Genomic DNA, 18,864 nt, shown 5'->3' with positions numbered 1-18,864 from the left:
AAGTCAAGGTACAATCAGATTCTACGTTATAGTTTCTGTTTATTCAGTGGTAATGTACTATGCATAAAAAAGTAAAAATAACCTCCACAGTAGAACCCAGAGGGGATGATAATTTCAGTCATTTACTGCTCTGTTATTGTGACAGCTCTTCTAATCAACTGTCACAAAAGTCTTCAGTATAAACCCAAACTGAAAAACTCATACAACAGAAATGTACAACTCCCACTATAGCCTGGGATAAGTAGCATATTCAGCTCCTGTGTTGTCTTTTTTGTTTACAGCAGCATAATCTGGTACTATATATTGTTTGCACATTAAAGAAGAACCAAATAAAACTTGAGCTTAACAAATCTACATAACGTATTACTCCAGTGCAAAATGTACCAGGTACTCCTAGCTTCAAGGATAGACTAACAGATCCAAGATGACAGATCTAAAACTTTTAAAGATGTATGGTCAAGGCTCTCTACTGGAAGGCCAAAGCTTCTTTAATGGGCATTATTGCAGACAAGCAGCTGAAGAGCAGCACGTCTGATGGAAATGTCTTCAAAGGGACAGTATTTTTAGCTGAGTGGGAGTTAAAATGAAATTGATCTTTAAATTGAATTCAATTTAAAAAACAACATGATTGCATGACCATATTATGTCATTATGTGCCCACACGAATTGTTTAAAGACATGAATGGAGGTGAAAAATTCATTGTTAAAATTTCTCACTGAAAACCCAACAGAGGAAGCACAATTTACAGAAAAGGAAGAGACGGGAAAATAATCAACATACTATCCAGTAGTCAGTGCACAACAAAAGGAAGAGACTAAACAACACATATATAACGGAAGTAAGGTAGAGAGAGAGGCACAAAAGTGGCAAAAACAGCTACTCGTAATTTTTAAAGTCCAGCTACAGACTAGGGACCGAATGGCTAGGCAGCAGTTCTGCGGAAAAGGACCTAGGGGTGACAGTGGACGAGAAGCTGGATATGAGTCAGCAGTGTGCCCTTGTTGCCAAGAAGGCCAATGGCATTTTGTGATGTATAAGTAGGGGCATAGCGAGCAGATCGAGGGACGTGATCGTCCCCTTCTATTCGACATTGGTGAGGCCTCATCTGGAGTACTGTGTCCAGTTTTGGGCCCCACACTACAAGAAGGATGTGGATAAATTGGAAAGAGTCCAGCGAAGGGCAACAAAAATTATTAGGGGTCTGGAACACATGACTTATGAGGAGAGGCTGAGGGAACTGGGATTGTTTAGTCTGCAGAAGAGAAGAATGAGGGGGGATTTGATAGCTACTTTCAACTACCTGAGAGGTGGTTCCAGAGAGGATGGTTCTAGACTATTCTCAGTGGTAGAAGAGGACAGGACAAGGAGTAATGGTCTCAAGTTGCAGTGGGGGAGGTTTAGGTTGGATATTAGGAAAAACTTTTTCACTAGGAGGGTGGTGAAACACTGGAATGCGTTGCCTAGGGAGGTGGTGGAATCTCCTTCCTTAGAAGTTTTTAAGGTCAGGCTTGACAAAGCCCTGGCTGGGATGATTTAATTGGGGATGGGTCCTGCTTTTGAGCAGGGGGTTGGACTAGATGACCTCCTGAGGTCCCTTCCAACCCTGATATTCTATGATTCTATGATTCATTGTTTACAGAAGTAGTTTGAGAGCTCAATTTTCAGGAGATTTTGTGTGATGTATTTTGGAAGAAAAACTTCAGGTAAGAAACCCATTAACTTTATCATCATACTGAAGTTGCATTAGAAATCAATTCATGAAACCTAACATTGCATGGAATTTAACATTTTATTTCTCATGTTTTCAATTTACAGGCTGAATCACCCAATGGAAGAAGTAGTCTGACATCTACACCTGCCCTACCAGCCCTTCTAGAGAAGTGAGTGTTCTTAGGTTGTTTTTCATATTGGATTTATTAGACAACGAATGTATTTGATATAAAAATGCAACAATTTCTGTAAGGGAACTAAAATGATAGGATTATGGTCCTTGATGTCAATGAAGCTATACTGATATACACCAGCTGAGGATTTGACCCTATTATTCTACTACTGAGTGATTATCTTTTGCATTTCCTGTTTCAAGTATGAAGTTGTAACTTAATGAAGCAATGTAACTTTTTTAGAAAATCAGCAATTCCATTTCTACAAAACTTGGCCCTGATCCTGCAATCTGATCTACACAGGCAGTCATCTGTTTGTTTAGCCCAGGCCCCACTAGAAACACTTACTTTTAAAAATTAAATTTCCCTTGGAAAATAAAGGATTCAAAGTACAATAAAAATGTTTCATGAAACTCTACAAAGCTTCAGAAACCTATCATTTGTACAAAAGTTCTAAAGGTTTCACAAAACTCAAAACCCCACCAGCTTTTTCTCATCCCTGCAGTGCATGAACTGTACTCCACAGTATAGAATGGTTCTGTGCACTGAGATTTGAGAGGTCATGATTTATTTAGTGCCACATTTAAAAAAAATTGCTGCTTAATTATTTGACCCTCGTGATGATGCTGTGCAAATCTTTCAGTGGTTTGGATTTAAATCTAGACATGTTTTTAGATTTCAGGTCTGTATTGTACCCATTTTGTGTATGTTTCATACCGCTTTTAAGCAAGATGAAAGTGGAAATGAGTACATCCAGAAAAATTTCAGCACACAATAGAACAGTTCCTGAGCATGCTTTCTAAAGCTTTTGTCTGCTGTATTATCTCGGAAACCATCTCTCTGGATCTTTTTCATCACATCACAGTGCTGATGTATCTTTCAGCCTGAAAAACTCTGTCTTTCTTCCCTGTCTCTGGTCCTTTCCCCCACTGTGTTCCTCATTTTTCTTTTTTTGAGCCTTAGATCTGAGTTCCAGCTGCTGGTTCTAAGTGTAGTCTGCAAAGCTGTGTGCACCTTGTACTGCCCCCGCAAAGGTCCAGCAAACTAGCCCCTAGAGAGAGCTCTGTTTCTTTCATTCTTCAGTTTGTGAAATAACAGTCCTTCTTTAATTTAAATATTCCTCATTTTTGCCTGTCTGGGCACATATTTTGTTCATACTGCAGACTGTCCACCCACAGTGTTCTTTGTAGTGTATCAACTTATCCTGCTTTTTAATTTTCTTTCATTTGACACTTAAGTATACTCTTTAATACCAAACAGTTTCCCCTCTTCCTGCTCCCCTCTTTTGAACCATAATGCAGAATAAAAGGGTCTCAATCCAACCCTTGCATCTAACACAGTTCTTGCCCAGTATTCCCCTTGTTATGTTATATAATCTCATCTCGAACGTCTGCACTGATGATGGTACAATGACCTTTGTTGACGGGTGCTTTGTTGTCTGGTCGCACCAGCGGAAAGGCAAGAGGTAATGGATGTCGTTTAATTAGGCCACAAATTTATTCACTTAAAATATCTGAGAGTAGCCAGCAATAAATTGTACAGTGCAGATCATCATCATTTCCACCTAATTTCCAATTTAGTCCCAGACATCCTGCTGCTGGGGCCCTTCTTTACCATCGCTGAGGGGGGGCTGTAAAAGGAAAGAGGGTTGACTCCTTGGTGTACCAGATGTAGGAGCTCCCAACTCCCACTTCCTCAGCTCCCTTAAGGGATGCTTTCCTTCAAAGCCTCTTTGAATCCATTTTATCTGATAACCATATCCCTTCCATACTGAGTACCTGCACTGGACATCTGCCACAATGAGCTTGGCTGCCTCTGGCCCATCCCCCGCCAGTTTCCAAGATAGTTACTGATTCCTTCCTTTATAGTGGACAGAAAGGTCTCTAGTTGCATTGGTGTACCCCATCCTCCCTAAATAACTTAGGTGCCCCGTAAGATATGTCCAGATGAAGAATTATGCAACCCCTTTCATTACCCATGAATTTAGTCACATCCCTATTCATATATCCCCCAGTCATATCAATCCATGGATGCTTCACAGCTTCCTGCCACACCCTGCACTGTAATATGTCAGACCAAATAATTGTCATTCCAGGGAAAAAATCCTGGATCTGCCCCAAATCCCTCTTAGCTCTGATCATCAGTTAACTCCCCTACACCTTCCCAAATCGTTTTCACCAAGGTGAACAATAATCACATCCAGTGCCTGCTCCTGGGCCTCCAAAGAGTATACGGGGGACATTAGCTGGTTCAAGAGCAAGCCTCTCCTTCCATGCCAGCTCAGGATTGCTTCACTACCAAGACCCAGCTGTTACCCTCCAGACAACCTGGAAGGCCACCTAAGCACCCAGTATACAATGCTGTGCTCTCAGATCCCACAGCACCGCTCGTTTGGCCTGTTTGCATGATTCTGAAATTGGAAGCACAGGAGAATTAGCTTTGATTCTCTACCTGGGGTCTCCCCTACATCCTGTATACGTTCGAATGCTCTTGACCAATTGCCTGCATCACTGTCACCCCTCACCCAAGTTGGGCCAAAGCTGTTGCAGCCCCGATTTGGAATGAGTGGGAATTAAATTAATGCTCTGGTAGCCCCAACTTTGTAAACCCCTTTCTGAAAATTGTAATAAAAGTATATGTTATGAGGATTCTTCCATCCCTGTGAATAAAGAGGGGCCTTTCCCCAACCTGTCTCGTTGCTATATAAGTCCTTAATGCCCACACTGGTTAAACCCTGACCTCACCCCTTCCCATTTTGGACTCACCTTGTCCTCCTCTTTCCACTCCCCCATCTGTTTTCAAGATCCTCAGGGTCAAGATGACTGACCCTTCCCTCCCATTGTAAATCCCACCACTCCAAAGCTCTTTCTGATGTATCCCTTGCTCACGCAGGCACTGGTTCGCTGACTGTGAAAGCTCTAAAAACCACTACCTGGACTGCAGTTTTGAACAAGGCCACCTCAGGTCCACTTCTGCGTATTTGGTGGAGAACTTGCATCAAAACCCTAAGTGTCTGAACAGTGATGGGATAATGGGGATCCTTTCTAGGTCCTCTGTCCGAAAACCACCTTACTAAAAACCTCCAGACTCTGAATCCGTTACAAAGAGCTGGGTAACCTCTCATTCGACTGACAAATGTAAGGCCTAATAGGTGACCAGAAATGGCAGATGATGCCAGCCCACAGAGGGCCAGTGACACTGTGTACTGAAGTATCTGGTCTTCTGGAATAGGTCAGGTCATCCACAGGCCCCTCATCTCTGAAAATGCACAAACTCATTGAACCTCTTGTCATAGACCTAAATGTTTGTGGTGCTCCTGATCTCTTTAATGCCCTGAGAGCCTTCATGTGCCATGGTCCTAGAGTGTTCTGGGTATCAATTCTGGTTCCTTGTTGGTTCCTGGTGTCAGGTCCCGAAATTTGTCCACCTGAAATTGAGAGAATGCATCGGCTACACTATTATCAATCCCAGGTACATCTCTGGCAGAGAAACATTTTAAGAGTTAATCACTGTAGTACAAATGCCCCTACCAGCTTTATAACCCTGGCAATCTGGAGGACTGGCAATTGATAAAATGTACTATTGCCATGTTGTCAGTCCAAAACACATGCTTTTGTTTGCAAAATCCATTCCCCAAATCGTTTCTGCTACCAAATTGGAAAGAATTCCAGAAATGTTATATCCTTTATTATACCTTTTAGTATCCAATCTAAGGGCCATTTCTCGGCACAGCACCTGCCTTGGTAAAATACCCCAAAACCTATTCTTCCTGATGCATTGTAATGAATCTTTAATTCTGCCTCTATCATCCATTCCTCCCTCCAAAAAGACACTCCATTAAAATGATTCAGAAACTGTTCCATGATTCCTAAATCCTCGTCATCTCTTTATTAACCATTTGAAAATGGATGGGCTTCGATATTCCCAAGGTGGCAGTTGACAGTCTGGTGCAAAATGCCCACCCTGGGGCTACCAACTGACATGCAACATTTCAAAGTCCAATAATAGACTGCAGCTCCCACAGTATAAACTTCCTGGCTGCTCTAGCCTTGATGATCAATTCCAGAAGTTCCCCCAGTTTATCCTGGGGGAGTCCAGATATTTACCATCTGGCATATCTAACTCAATCTCCAGATGGATCAATAAGTAGAGGAGTCCCTCTGTTTTTCTTCATCGGCCAGAAGTACCCCCATCCTACCATTCAAAGCTTGGAATGTGGCCACTGGGCTGACATGCTCCTCAGAATCTGCCCTGCCTACACACACAAAGTCATCCAATTAGTGTACCTCCTGCTATAAACCAGACTCCCGTGCCATTTCCCATTCCAGCGGAGTGCTGAATTTTTCAAACTCTGAGTATGAGATGGGTAATCCCATCAGGAGGGACTTATCAAAATAAAACTGATTTTCAAAGCAGAAACCCAAAAGATTAAAATTGGAAGGATGCACTGGCAGCAATTGACGAGCCACCTTGATGTCACATTTTGAAAACAGTGCCCCCTCAAACAAGTCCTAACCATGCACACAGGAGGAATAGAATATTGAACATAATTGTGAGTCATTAACCGAAATGCCCTGTGGGGATGACAAGTGGTGTTGCCAGGTGCCTTCTTAGGAATCAAGCCCTGAGGAGAAAACCCATAGGTTCCTCATAGGTAAGTGATTGAATGGGCCTGCTTTTTAATTTAAGATTATTATTTCTTGTAATACATAGTCAACCTCAGATAAGCCTTTCTCCACCATGTTATGTCCTCTCAGTTATTTGTATAGCTGTATCATACCTTCATGTCTTTCAGTTACATGCACTAAGTTGAGTTCCTTTAACCTTTCTTCACGCCATGTCTTCCTTCCATTACTGCTCTATATTTTCCTTTATTGATATGCAAGCATTCAGCCTACAAGTGCCTATATTCACTTTTCCTTCTGTTTTTAATACTAGTGAGTTTTGTGGGTTGGTTTGTTTTTGTTTTTTATGGTTTTGTGGGAGGGAATGTCGTTTTGGTTGGTTTGTTTGTTTTGGGGGTTTGTTTGTTTGTATTTTTTGTTTTGTTTTTGTTTTGGAATCTGGTTGTTTCTTTTAAGCTTCCCAAGCCAGCATCTCCTCTCCTTCTATTCTCCCAAATGGTACCTCTAAGAATATTATGAGCAACTAACAAAAATAGAATGCAAGCAGACGTCATGATTAATGACCAAGCTGTAAGGCAGTAAATGATTTTAATTATCTGAGATCATTTTACCTAACCAAGGAGATGTTTCCAAAGAATTCAGAAGAAGACTAGGGATGGCTCACTCAGCTATGGCCTCCCTTAAGTAAGTATGGAAAAACCATGGCATCTCGAAATGTACGAAGGTGTGACTGATGAAAAGCCTAACTTTTTCCATAGCGATTTTGGATGTGAATTGTGGGAAGTTAATGCTGGTGACAAAAAAAAAATTGAAGCTTTTTGAAATTTGGTGATGGCAAAGACTCCTGTGTATCTCCTCGACTGGGCGGGGGGGAGACTAATGGCTATTTTAGAAATATTATAGAGAGACAGTCTCTGACGGCAGAAATCAACAGACACAAACGTATATACTTTGGTCATAAATGACATAGAGATGGAAATAGCCTTGAGAAAGTTATTAGGAAAGGAATAGTGCAGGATCATCATAATAGGGGATGTCCAGCAAGGAGATGGATGGATGATGTGCAGCAGATCACTGGGAGGTCAGCTACTGAGTGCTTGAAGTTAGTGATGGATTGTTGAAGGCGTCTGAAAGTTCTGTTATGATGTCATCAATATTGAGAGATGAATAAATGGATTTATGTACTTTACTTACTTGTCAAATAAGGTACTGCTTAACATGAGCAAGACTGGAAGTCTCGGGCCCCTAGAGAACGACTCTGTTGAAAAACATATGCATCTATAGAAATTTCTGAAGACGGTATAAAAATATTTGGGTAGTGTCAATTACATACCCTGTTGAGTTTTATCGCAACTAATTTCTTGGACTTATGAATGCAAATTATGTGGTACACTACACTTTTTAAGATTTTGTATATTTGTGGCTTGCATTGGATCACTTCCCTGTTCAAACAGTGACAAACTTAAAGCTTCTGTAATAATCTGATGATAAAGATATGGAAACAGACTGAAAAATAAACACATGATATTTTGAGATGGGAACAGAAGACACACCCAAGCTGTTTGTGCAGATTTTGACAAAGGATTTCCATTGTGGACACAGGATGTGCTGCACTTAAAAACTGTGTGCCACGCAAGTGTATGAAAGCATACAGCATATTGATAGGCTCCTGTCCATGGCAAAACACTTATCTCTTGCAGGAAACATTGCACATTCTAAGGAAGTTGCTTGCTGACATTTCAGAATTAAAAGATAAGTAACTTGTTGAAGGACAAGATAATACTAAAAACCTTCTTGGCATACCGTGTATTTTTAACAATCTTACCTTGGACTATGTTAAATATCATTTGAAATTATTTGCATTATATTGTGTTAATCTGGATCAACATTTGTTAAGATGCTTTAGGCATTATGCAGAATTGAAAATTTCAAAATATGCAGTTCCTATCAGGTAAAGAATGCTAACTTTCACCTTTTTAGTTTGCTTTAAATCTCAAGGTATGTTTTGTTTTGTCCCCATTATACTTTACTTAAAGCTCTAATATTCTAAAGCTGGGAAAACAGTAGGTATAAATAACACAAATGAATGGGTATTCAGCAATACAGCTGTTAATTTTTGGTCCAATCATGCTGTCCTTACTTGAGCAAAATTCCCACTCTTGTCAAATCGAGTTTTCCCTAAATTTGATACATCCCTTGTAACAATAAAGAGATTCCAAAATGATCAGAAATCTAATCTACCTTTTCTCATCAATAAATTATTTTTTTAAAGTCCATATTATTCAGTAGTACACGCATATCTTAAAGATTCCAGGTTAATGGCTTGTAAGTCTGTAGAAGATGTGGGGCCAACTGGCTCCCTGGTGTAAGCTTGTGCAGCTCTGTTGACTTCAGTAGAGTTATGCGTATTTGCCCTGTGCCAAATTTGGCCCATGAAGTGATGGATTTCCAGAAGTAAATAAGGAAACCTCACCTGGTGATAGTTCAAGGGACATTGGTCAGTTGGCCACCCACTGGGAGGAAGACAAATTGCTATAAATGTTCTCTTAAAAGAATCAATTGACCACAGATAATCTGTCCTCCTCTAATGGGATCCGATCCCACACCATTGAAGTCAATGGGAGTTTTGCCACTCACTTCAGTGGCAATAAGATCAGGCCTATAAAAAGAGTTCTAGTTGCTTGAAGTTCAGACAAGACATACATCTGAGATTATTCCCTGATTTTTCTAGATTCCAGCATTCTTCAAGTGAGTTAAGATTTATGATCCAGAGACAAATAGTTTTTTTCATTTTGTGTGGCTAAATATAGATTTGGCCCTTAATCCTTCAAGTAAAAAAACACTTTCTTCACAAAACATAAATTATCATCTTCCTTTCTATCATTCACAGATATATATATATACAATTATGCAATATGCAGTGGCTTATATTAAAGCTAAACATTCAAAGATATTAAAGTCAAAATGAAAATACACGTGTCTAAATGTATACATACAGCATATGCAACACATGAGAAGTTAGATTAATATGCAGAAGAAAAATAAGAGGAGAAATATTAAGTGAATAGGCAGTATTTATCTGTATTATCTTTCTTTGTCATAACCTGCTCCAATTTCTAGGAAGTCTTTTAGAAAGTCCAGGGAGAAATGGTTAAATAGAGAACAAACTAATGCTGAATATGAGCAAGGGAAAAACTCTCTAAAAAAAATACAACATTTAATGCCTTAGAGACCTGTCAGTTACTGCTCTTTAGATAGTGATCTTGAAATTAAAAGCTTGCTTAGAACCATTGTTTTTCTCTTTTGCAAGGTTTTTCTGCAAGGTAGTTGAAAAGAAGGAATTCAGACCTCCCCCAAAGATACAGTTGAGTTTATCATAGCAGGATCAGAATGAATATGAAAGGAATTGCATCATTGTCCAATTGCGTATTCCAAAAACAACACTTTCCAATGCTATTTTTCCTTTCTCTTTTTCTTTCATCTTGTTAGTGGAAAGTCAAATGGAGAGCATGACCATGAATCGCCTGCTTCTCTGCTGACACAGAGATCTTCGGAGGAGATCAACCGTGAGACAAAAGCCAAGATAGAGGAAGAAGCTTATAACAAAGGGTAAAAGTGTTTATGTGAACTGAATTCCCCAAGAGGGGCTTACCAGTTTAGGACACATCCTTTAATGATATAAGGCAACGGCAAGTGTATGTGCACCGCTTTCACTTCTCCATGAAGATGAGAGCCAAATACCTCAACATAAGTGGACGATAGAAATAACATTTACTCAATTCCCCTTAAATGACAAAACCTACTATCAACTATATGTTGCTTTGTAATGTGTAAATAAATAACATAGGACTAACTACCCTGGCTAAAAACAGTAAATTAAAATAATTCTGATAATGTGCAATAGTTTTAATGTCTCTATACAATGTGCTGATATGTTTGTTTATTTTGCTGTCCTGCATAATAGCTTGCCTAGCATCAGAGCAGCTAGCACTTATTTAATAAACTAAGGAACATAATTTTATTAAAGCTATAAAAACAAACAAGAGATAGATACAAACTGAAAATTAAAACAATAGTTAACCCAAGTAGCTGTGCTCTACCATATATCACGCCTTGAAGCTCATTAGTCTAAGCTGTGGTTCCAGCAAACTCCCAAAAAGAGCAATTTCCAAGGCAGGAGTTCTCAATTGAGAAAATTCTACTTCCAGCCCTGAAGAGTTTTACACTAGGAACTGATAAACCTAGCAGGGTGGCTCTTGTTAACTGCTAAGTGGGATACTGGGTAAAAAGGTTTATCTGAGATAATTGTACCCCAGACCACTCAGAGCTTCAGAGATCATCAGCAACATTAGATCTGCAGCCAGAAGTGAACAGGAATCCATTGGTGAACCTGGCCACAGCAACTTATCCCAAGCTGTATATGGCACCAGCTATAGGTTCTGAATGAACTTCAAGGGTAGCTCTACATGAAATGTCTTGCATTAATCCAAACTGGAGGTAACACAGTCCTGGATAACTTGCAAAGTCAACAATATATAGAAATGTTTGCAGCCTCCTAGACATCTGTACTTGAGGAAAGGCTTCATGGGCCCCTACTGCTCTCCAAGATCAGGAGATCTACAATAACAGCTCCAAGCATGTGAACCCAGTTGGTGAAAGCTGGGCAGTTTTCCAGCAAATCACTTCCGTATGATCTGAATTGAGTCACAGCTGGTCACCTTTAATCCCTATACCAATCTTGGTCAGACGTTGGGAGAGTAATAAGACTGTAGAATCTGGGCTCAGTGAAAAGGAGATGCAAAGCTGAATGTCATCAGCATTGTAAGGATAGAACAGCCCAAAACATCTCCCCTAGGCCTTGATCCTGCAAAGGGTACAGCAGAGTTTGTGGTCATGCACAAGGTTGAGCAGAGAATTTATATGGGTCTGAGTAAGACTGATGACTTGACATAGCCTTTTGCACAACACAGACATAAGTTTCATGCACTTTGTGTACCCACTCGTACTCACAAGAGCTCAGAGTAATCAATGGAGAGTGGGGCAATCTGTCTCCAAGTGCATACCATAGAAAAAACTCCATCACCCTGACAAGTGTAAGGAAAGGCACTGAATTCATTCTAAAGACACTAATGATAATAGTGTATCTTTATTTTTGGGATGGACTGGAAGCAACTGGTAAAGTCCAGTGTCTAAAGTGAGTCAAAACCTACCCCTCTCTTGCGATACCACAGCAGTTGTGATCAACTGAGAACTTTAACCCATATTTGCAAGGTGATGGACTCAATGATCTGATAGTTTTTTCTAACTAATATGAATCTGTGTTGGAGGAAGGGACAGTGGGAACCTGTGGTATCTTAGTGGCCTCTGCCAATATTTTCCTGTTGTCTAGGCACCACACCACAAGCAGTATTTGTGTTTTATTTAATATTTTAACTAAATGGCCAGTTATTCACTGAACAAGAAAGAGATATTTACTTGGCACTTCTAGACTAAGAAATATGTTTTATGCTTAAAGTTATCAGGAAGGCTTAAAGAAAACCAAAGAACTTCATGAGCTAAAAGAGGAAGATGAAGAGAAAACAAATGAAATCCCTGATGAGCATGCAGAGGGTGAAAATGAAGAGATAAATAACATGAAAAACAGGTGAGAATCCAGTGTGGTGCATCTGCCAGGAGGCCAGTTTACTTTGAGATACACAGTTTTCTGCTTAGCACTGTGTCACAAGATACCTTCACAAAAGCATACTCCTGCAGATCAAGGCGGGACCTGATTACAAAAAATGTATTTTTCAACCTATACATTAAGAAAACCACCCAAGAAAGCTCACATATGGGCAAAGGGTCTCTTGCTTAGGTAAAAGCAACATTTCACATAAACACCTGTAAAAGATAATACTGACTGAGAGGTGAGCAGATAGATGTGCAGTTAAGAGATCCATTCCCCTGTGTATTTCTGCATCTGTTAATTATTTAAAGGTCACTTAAGCAAAAATAAATCTAGCTCCTTTTGCCTTCCAAGTCTGCACAAAGGCAAAAAAGCCCTGCTAAAAATCAACCTCTACAGTATGTGTAATACAGCCAAGCGAAAACCAGAATTTCAGTGCCATGAGAAAATCTAATATATCAACATTTGCTTTTGCTCCAAATTGGGACACAGTGTTGAAATATCAAAATTTTTCACAGAATAAACTATTCCAAAAAATTCCAATTGGGAAATGTCTAAACATTTTTGACATTTTTGAGCAACACAAACATTGTTATTTTGCCAAATCAAAATGTTTCATTTTTGTTTGTTGAACTGACCCAAAACACTTAGTTTCAAGTCACATTATTAATATGCAACTCCCAATGGTTTGCCTCCTTGGAGCTATAATTCTAGTGCCTGATGCTGCTATTCACCACTGAGAACCAGGCTCCCTGGCTGGACTACATCTCCCAGGATGCACCAGGCACCTTGGTCAGAAACTCTGTCTGTTGTATCCTGGGAGATGTAGTCTAGCAAGGGAGCCCAGTCTTGAAGAGAGAATGGGCGCCCAAACTGAAACTCCTATGAGACAATATGGCACAATAAGGAAACACTGTTTAATGTTGAACTAACTCAAAAGACAGGTTTCAGAGTAACAGCCGTGTTAGTCTGTATTCGCAAAAAGAAAAGGAGTACTTGTGGCACCTTAGAGACTAACCAATTTATTTGAGCATGAGCTTTCGTGAGCTACAGCTCACTTCATCGGATGCATACCGTGGAAACTGCAGCAGACTTTATATACACACAGAGAATATGAAACAATACCTCCTCCCACCCCACTGTCCTGCTGGTAATAGCTTATCTAAAGTGATCATCAGGTTGGGCCATTTCCAGCACAAATCCAGGTTTTCTCACCCTCCCACCCGCCCCCACAAATTCACTCTCCTGCTGGTGATAGCCCATCCAAAGTGACAACTCTTTACACAATGTGCATGATAATCAAGTTGGGCCATTTCCTGCACAAATCCAGGTTCTCTCACCCTCTCACCCCCCTCCCAAAAACCACACACACAAACTCACTATCCTGCTGGTAATAGCTCATCCAAAGTGACCACTCTCCCTACAATGTGCATGATACACATTGATTATCATGCACATTGTAGGGAGAGTGGTCACTTTGGATGAGCTATTACCAGCAGGATAGTGAGTTTGTGTGTGTGGTTTTTGGAGGGGAGTGAGGGGGTGAGAGAACCTGGATTTGTGCAGGAAATGGCCCAACTTGATTATCATGCACATTGTGTAAAGAGTTGTCACTTTGGATGGGCTATCACCAGCAGGAGAGTGAATTTGTGGGGGGGGGGGGGTGAGAAAACCTGGATTTGTGCTGGAAATGGCCCAACCTGATGATCACTTTAGATAAGCTATTACCAGCAGGACAGTGGGGTGGGAGGAGGTATTGTTTCATATTCTCTGTGTGTATATAAAGTCTGCTGCAGTTTCCACGGTATGCATCCGATGAAGTGAGCTGTAGCTCACGAAAGCTCATGCTCAAATAAATTGGTTAGTCTCTAAGGTGCCACAAGTACTCCTTTTCTTTTAACTCAAAAGAAAACTTCAAGTCAGTTCAACAAACCAAAACATTTTGTTTTGGTTTTTGCAGGGTAACTTTCAATTTAATAGAAACTGCATTTTCTGTTGGAGAAAAAAACAAATTTAATGGAAAGTTCCCAACCAACTCTACCATGCAGCATGGAAGAGGGTGGGTTTGGGGGGTTTTGTTTGGTTGGTTTTTTTCATTGGTTGGTTTTTTGTTTGTTTTTTATGTTGTTTTTTGTTATAGGATTTTTTTTAAACAAATTGTTTTAAAGATCATTAGGCTGGTGATAGTGAACATCCGTTGTTTCAGTATATGACCACATTGAAACTGTAGTGTGAGGTGGGCTAATCATGAGCAAAAGTGATGAGAATTCTAGGATGTGTACTGAAAAGGACGGTAACACTTAATAAAGGTTCTGAAGCTTCTTCCTCTTACATTGTTTAATGGGACTTTTGAGTCCAGTACTGGACACCTGACCTGAAGCCTTTGATACATAATTTACAAGGCTTGCTGCAGCTAATTGCCTTTTCCTCTTGCGGATAGGTTGATGTTCTTGTGCGGATGTACCCATTCTATTTGATTATACATACACATTCTTATATTTTAAAAAACAGGCATTTGTATGTTAGAGAAGCACAGAACATTGATCAGAATAGGTAGAACATCTGACCATAAGCTGAGGCAGTTCTAGGAGGAACCCAAAGATCCCAAACCTCTTCATTCTAGGGGCCACCATATTTTGCCCTGTAATTCACCCTTCTTCTAAATCTCTGCAAACATGTGGCCCATCCATGGTCCGAAGGTCAGCCTCCCGACTGGCAAGTCATGGAGACTTATATTGGAAAGGAACTATTCTAAAATTATTTAAATTAAGCGAATTATGAGCTAAACAGGACCTGAAATATTGTCAGATTCTAGTAATGGGACTGCCTTTTTGAAAGAGGGAATCAGGGGACTGGAAGTCTGTCCCTGTGCGGGACTCTGGAAAAGTAGCTCACTTAATATGGATCTACATTTCTGTTTATGTATTTGTAAAAAGGACATAACAATATGTTTTTTATCTAGCAGAGTGTGTTGGTCCTTTTATGCAAGACGGTACAGCATATAATTGCAAAGTTATTAATAGTCAAAGTATTAAGGTAACTGACTTGTATATAATTATTAAAGAAGAACACTTATATCTTTTTTCCATTTTACAGCAAACTTGAAGTTGTTATTAATTATTTACATATACTGTACCCAAAACTGTGTAAACACTGGAATGTGGTCTGGATTGTAGCAGCTGCGATAATCGTTTTTGCTGCGCTGTTGGGGATCTACCATTCATACAACTCCTGTGTTGAATTATCAGATGGACCCGAGGGGAAAACCACCTGTTCTGCTGTCCAGCAATACTCCTGGTGGAACTCAGGACTTCAGCATGAGCAAGGCACAGAATAATAAACAAATTATAAAATATTTACGGTACATCAGTAAGCACACACTTTAAAACACGATTATTAAAGCAAGGTAGCACTTTGTCATTTTCCTGTTGCTAAATGTGATCAGTAAGCCACACTAGTTATTCTATGCCATCAGGCTTGGGAATGGATTGTGATTTACCTAGTGAAATTGACCATCTGATAAATACTTCTGGTTTTTTGTCATGATAATTGTATCTGACTGATATGACTTCATACAAATAAAGTCACATTTAAATCATGCCAAGGTTGTGACAGTCACCAGCATTAGCCAGGATATTCAAAGGGAAGACTGATACGTTAAACCTTAATTCATGCACTTTTGAGGAAAGCTATAAAAGCTACCAGTGATAAAGTATTTGCTTTAACTTTGCATTTCTTGGCTTTTATTGACTGATGTCATAACTTTCACAGCAGTTATATATAGGATTTTTTTAAAAATGTAATGTCCTTGTTTAGAATGAGTGGGTGGGAAAGAAAAGCCTTCTGCTGAAGACTAAAAATATTATACTGGGCCAAATTTATCCTTGGTATATTTCCATAATATGAGTTACCCAAAGGATGAGGTTGGCCCAATAATCATGCAACAGTGCAAAATGGAATGCTGACTAAATATGATTTGTATTGCTATTCATAATGCATTGCAAGAGGGAAACCACTCCATTGTTTGAAGAGGGTTCATGTTAAGGGCTAAATCCAGGTCTGTGTGGCAAACAGACCAAGTGCCCAGTGTGTCTCAGAGCCTCTTTGTATGTCAAAGGGACATGCTATGCGGTGCATTTTGCTGCTCTTCTGAACAAGAGTGCAGTGCACTCCCCACTAGCAGTTGCTATTGATTGCAGCAAAACAGTTACAGTTGGCAGATTAGACATATCCCCTAAACCTCAGACTACAGCACACTAAGAGAAGGGGTGAAGGCCAGCAGGTGAACTATGGATGGATTCTGACCAGCTGCTTGCACTGGAGACAGAGACTCCCTGTGTCTTTTTCATGCCCTTGCACACCATCATAACACTAGTCAGAGCTGAGCCCTGCGTGTGTTTAAAGTGCTTACTGATTTAATGTCCTCACGTAAAGAGGTCACTGTGCACATGCAGCAGCTCATTTTAGAATCAAATGCTGTGTGTGTTAGCTGTTCTAATATATTTTCAAAGCTCCAACAAGTTATGAGGCCATCACAGATTAATTATTTTTAATGAGCCACTTATTGGTGAGTTATAGAAGCTCACGGAAGGATAAGAAAATATTTACCCAAGGTCGACACTTTTGTGCATGTATAATTTCAAAATGGCCAAATCATTTTTGAAGAGAATTCACCCATGGGCTAAGGTACTGAAATGTCTGGCACTTAAGAGTATATTGTATGTACCTACAGAACTTGAGTTGGGATTTCTGGTCAAGTATGTTCATCTTTCCATTGCTATGCACTTGAATACAACTGAACTTTTAAAGAGAGTGTGACACTGGAGAGTATTGTTGGGTCTCAGATGTGTCGGTGTTTTGTGGGATTATGAATCTAGTTTACTGAGTGACTAACGGCAGTTTCCCCTTGGGAAAGATAAGGAAGCCATGTGCAGTACCTAATTCTGACTTATCTGCAGCCAGTAGCAGGATGTTTTCTTTCAATATAGTCCCCAAACTCTCAGCAAATGAAACTAGCTGGGAGAATAAAGGTTTTTAATTGACTCAGAAGTGTTTTAACTCCGATTTCTCCCACCAAAAATAACAAAGCTCTCCGGAGAGATTTTTCTCTTTAATGTTAACTAACTCACTTCTTTTACCGTATTTCTCAGGCAGATGTTGTTCCAGGAAAATATCAGATGGCCACCACTGTTGCTAAACAAATAGTGCTTGAAAAAAAAAAACCATCTCTGGAGGAGTAAAGGAATCAAAGTGATTAAAGAAGCTCCATAAGGCTAAAGGAAATGTGCCATTTGTTCTCTATTTGTAAACAGCAAAGAATCAAATAAACAATTGAGTTTTTATAAATTTTCTATCCGTTTGGATGCAGCTAGAAGGTCTGGCAGATTCAGACTCCTCCATTCCAAAAGATGGACTTTACTCAAATGGTGAAATTAGTATGTTTGATGACCTGAGCATTAGTGTGATTAGGTGCCCTTTACAAAACAAAGCATTGGTACTGATCATTCCTGTGGTTCAGCCAGGGCCAAATCCCTGTGCCCTTACTCACATGGGCCCTGATCCAGCAAAGTACTTATGTTTGTGCCTAACTTTAAACATGTGAGGAATCCCACTGACTTCTATGAGACTAGTCACATGTTTAAAGTTAGGTATATGTGTAAGTGCTTTGGTGGATCTGGACCACAAGGTGAAATTTGCCCCTGTAGAGAGGGCATGCACACCCTATCTGGGACTTAATTAGTGCATCGGCCTTTTGGGAGCTCACTGCTCAAGGGTGAATTTCACCCATGAGTTGTTCCATTGGTTTGAGTAGAATTTCTCCCATGGGTCAGATATACAGAATTTAGCCTCCAGAGTCTTTGGTTACTAAGGGCTTAGGGGGAAAGGATGGGCAAAGGGCAAGGCGTTTTAAAGGGGATTAAAAGATGAAAATGAAATAAAGTGAAAAATAATTTGGGGATTATTTTTATACCTACTGTAATTAAGCTGCCCACTTAAAATAATAGCCCCACAGTGGCTGTAACAGAGTATTAAATACTTTATCTTGTTCAACTAATTAATGAATATACTTTTGTGTTTAGTGAAAATTAGGGTTGTGCTCAAAAACTTTTAAAATCTAATTTTGTCAGTCTGATTTTAATTAACTATCTCTGAAAAGAAAACTTATATTCTCTGTGTTCATAAGGCATGTCAGATTACAAACAATAGGTCAATTATTTATACTATTAATACGGAAATAGTTTTCTTGGGGTGCAATATTTATTTTTCTGCTTCAGCAAGCCACGTTTATTGTTTCTCATGCACAGCACTGATGTTTTTAGTAGAAAGAATTGAAAGGGGGCACTATTTTTGTGTATCCTATTGTTTAAATTTGTAACACTGTAAGACCTTGCACCAGTGTGCTAGTATTGTACTGTATAGTATCACATACTTGAGTTTTGAAATAAAAATATGGTTTCAACGTCCTTTCAATCCCCAGCACAAGAATTATTTAAGACACGCGCACGTTATCTAAGACTGACCTACCCCTGTACAGGTTCTTGCTAGGAACCATAACAACAATTTAATGATGAGCTAGTAATTAAGGTTTCCATTCCACACTTACTTCCACTTGGTTTACTGTGTAATTTGAATAGAAGTATAAAGTGTTGGTGCCCCTCTCACTCTCATTCCAGTGACGCAAGAGCAATC

General features: G+C 39.7%; 1 protein-coding gene across 2 annotated transcripts in view; it reads left to right on the top strand.

The window, feature by feature from the left end:
- IRAG1 (inositol 1,4,5-triphosphate receptor associated 1) overlaps positions 1 to 18,638 on the top strand; it is a 119,511-nt gene extending 100,873 nt beyond the window's left edge. The window contains exons 19-23 of one of the 2 annotated variants that reach the window (XM_084632705.1): positions 1,817 to 1,881; positions 9,999 to 10,118; positions 12,025 to 12,153; positions 15,271 to 15,500; positions 17,325 to 18,638. In XM_084632705.1, the coding sequence (XP_084488831.1) occupies positions 1,817 to 1,881; positions 9,999 to 10,118; positions 12,025 to 12,153; positions 15,271 to 15,500; positions 17,325 to 17,371 (591 nt within the window). In that variant the 3' untranslated portion in view covers positions 17,372 to 18,638. The remainder of the gene's footprint in view (positions 1 to 1,816; positions 1,882 to 9,998; positions 10,119 to 12,024; positions 12,154 to 15,270; positions 15,501 to 17,324) is intronic. The other variant, XM_084632706.1, reaches the window with a different exon arrangement.
- The last annotated feature ends 226 nt before the right edge of the window (positions 18,639 to 18,864 follow it).

This window comes from Lepidochelys olivacea (assembly GCF_965140295.1).
Source record: "Lepidochelys olivacea isolate rLepOli2 genome assembly, chromosome: 6".
In the NCBI taxonomy this organism is placed as follows: Eukaryota; Metazoa; Chordata; order Testudines; family Cheloniidae; genus Lepidochelys; species Lepidochelys olivacea.
The sequence above is the reverse complement of the archived record's forward strand: the minus strand, read 5'-3'. Positions and strand labels throughout refer to the sequence as shown.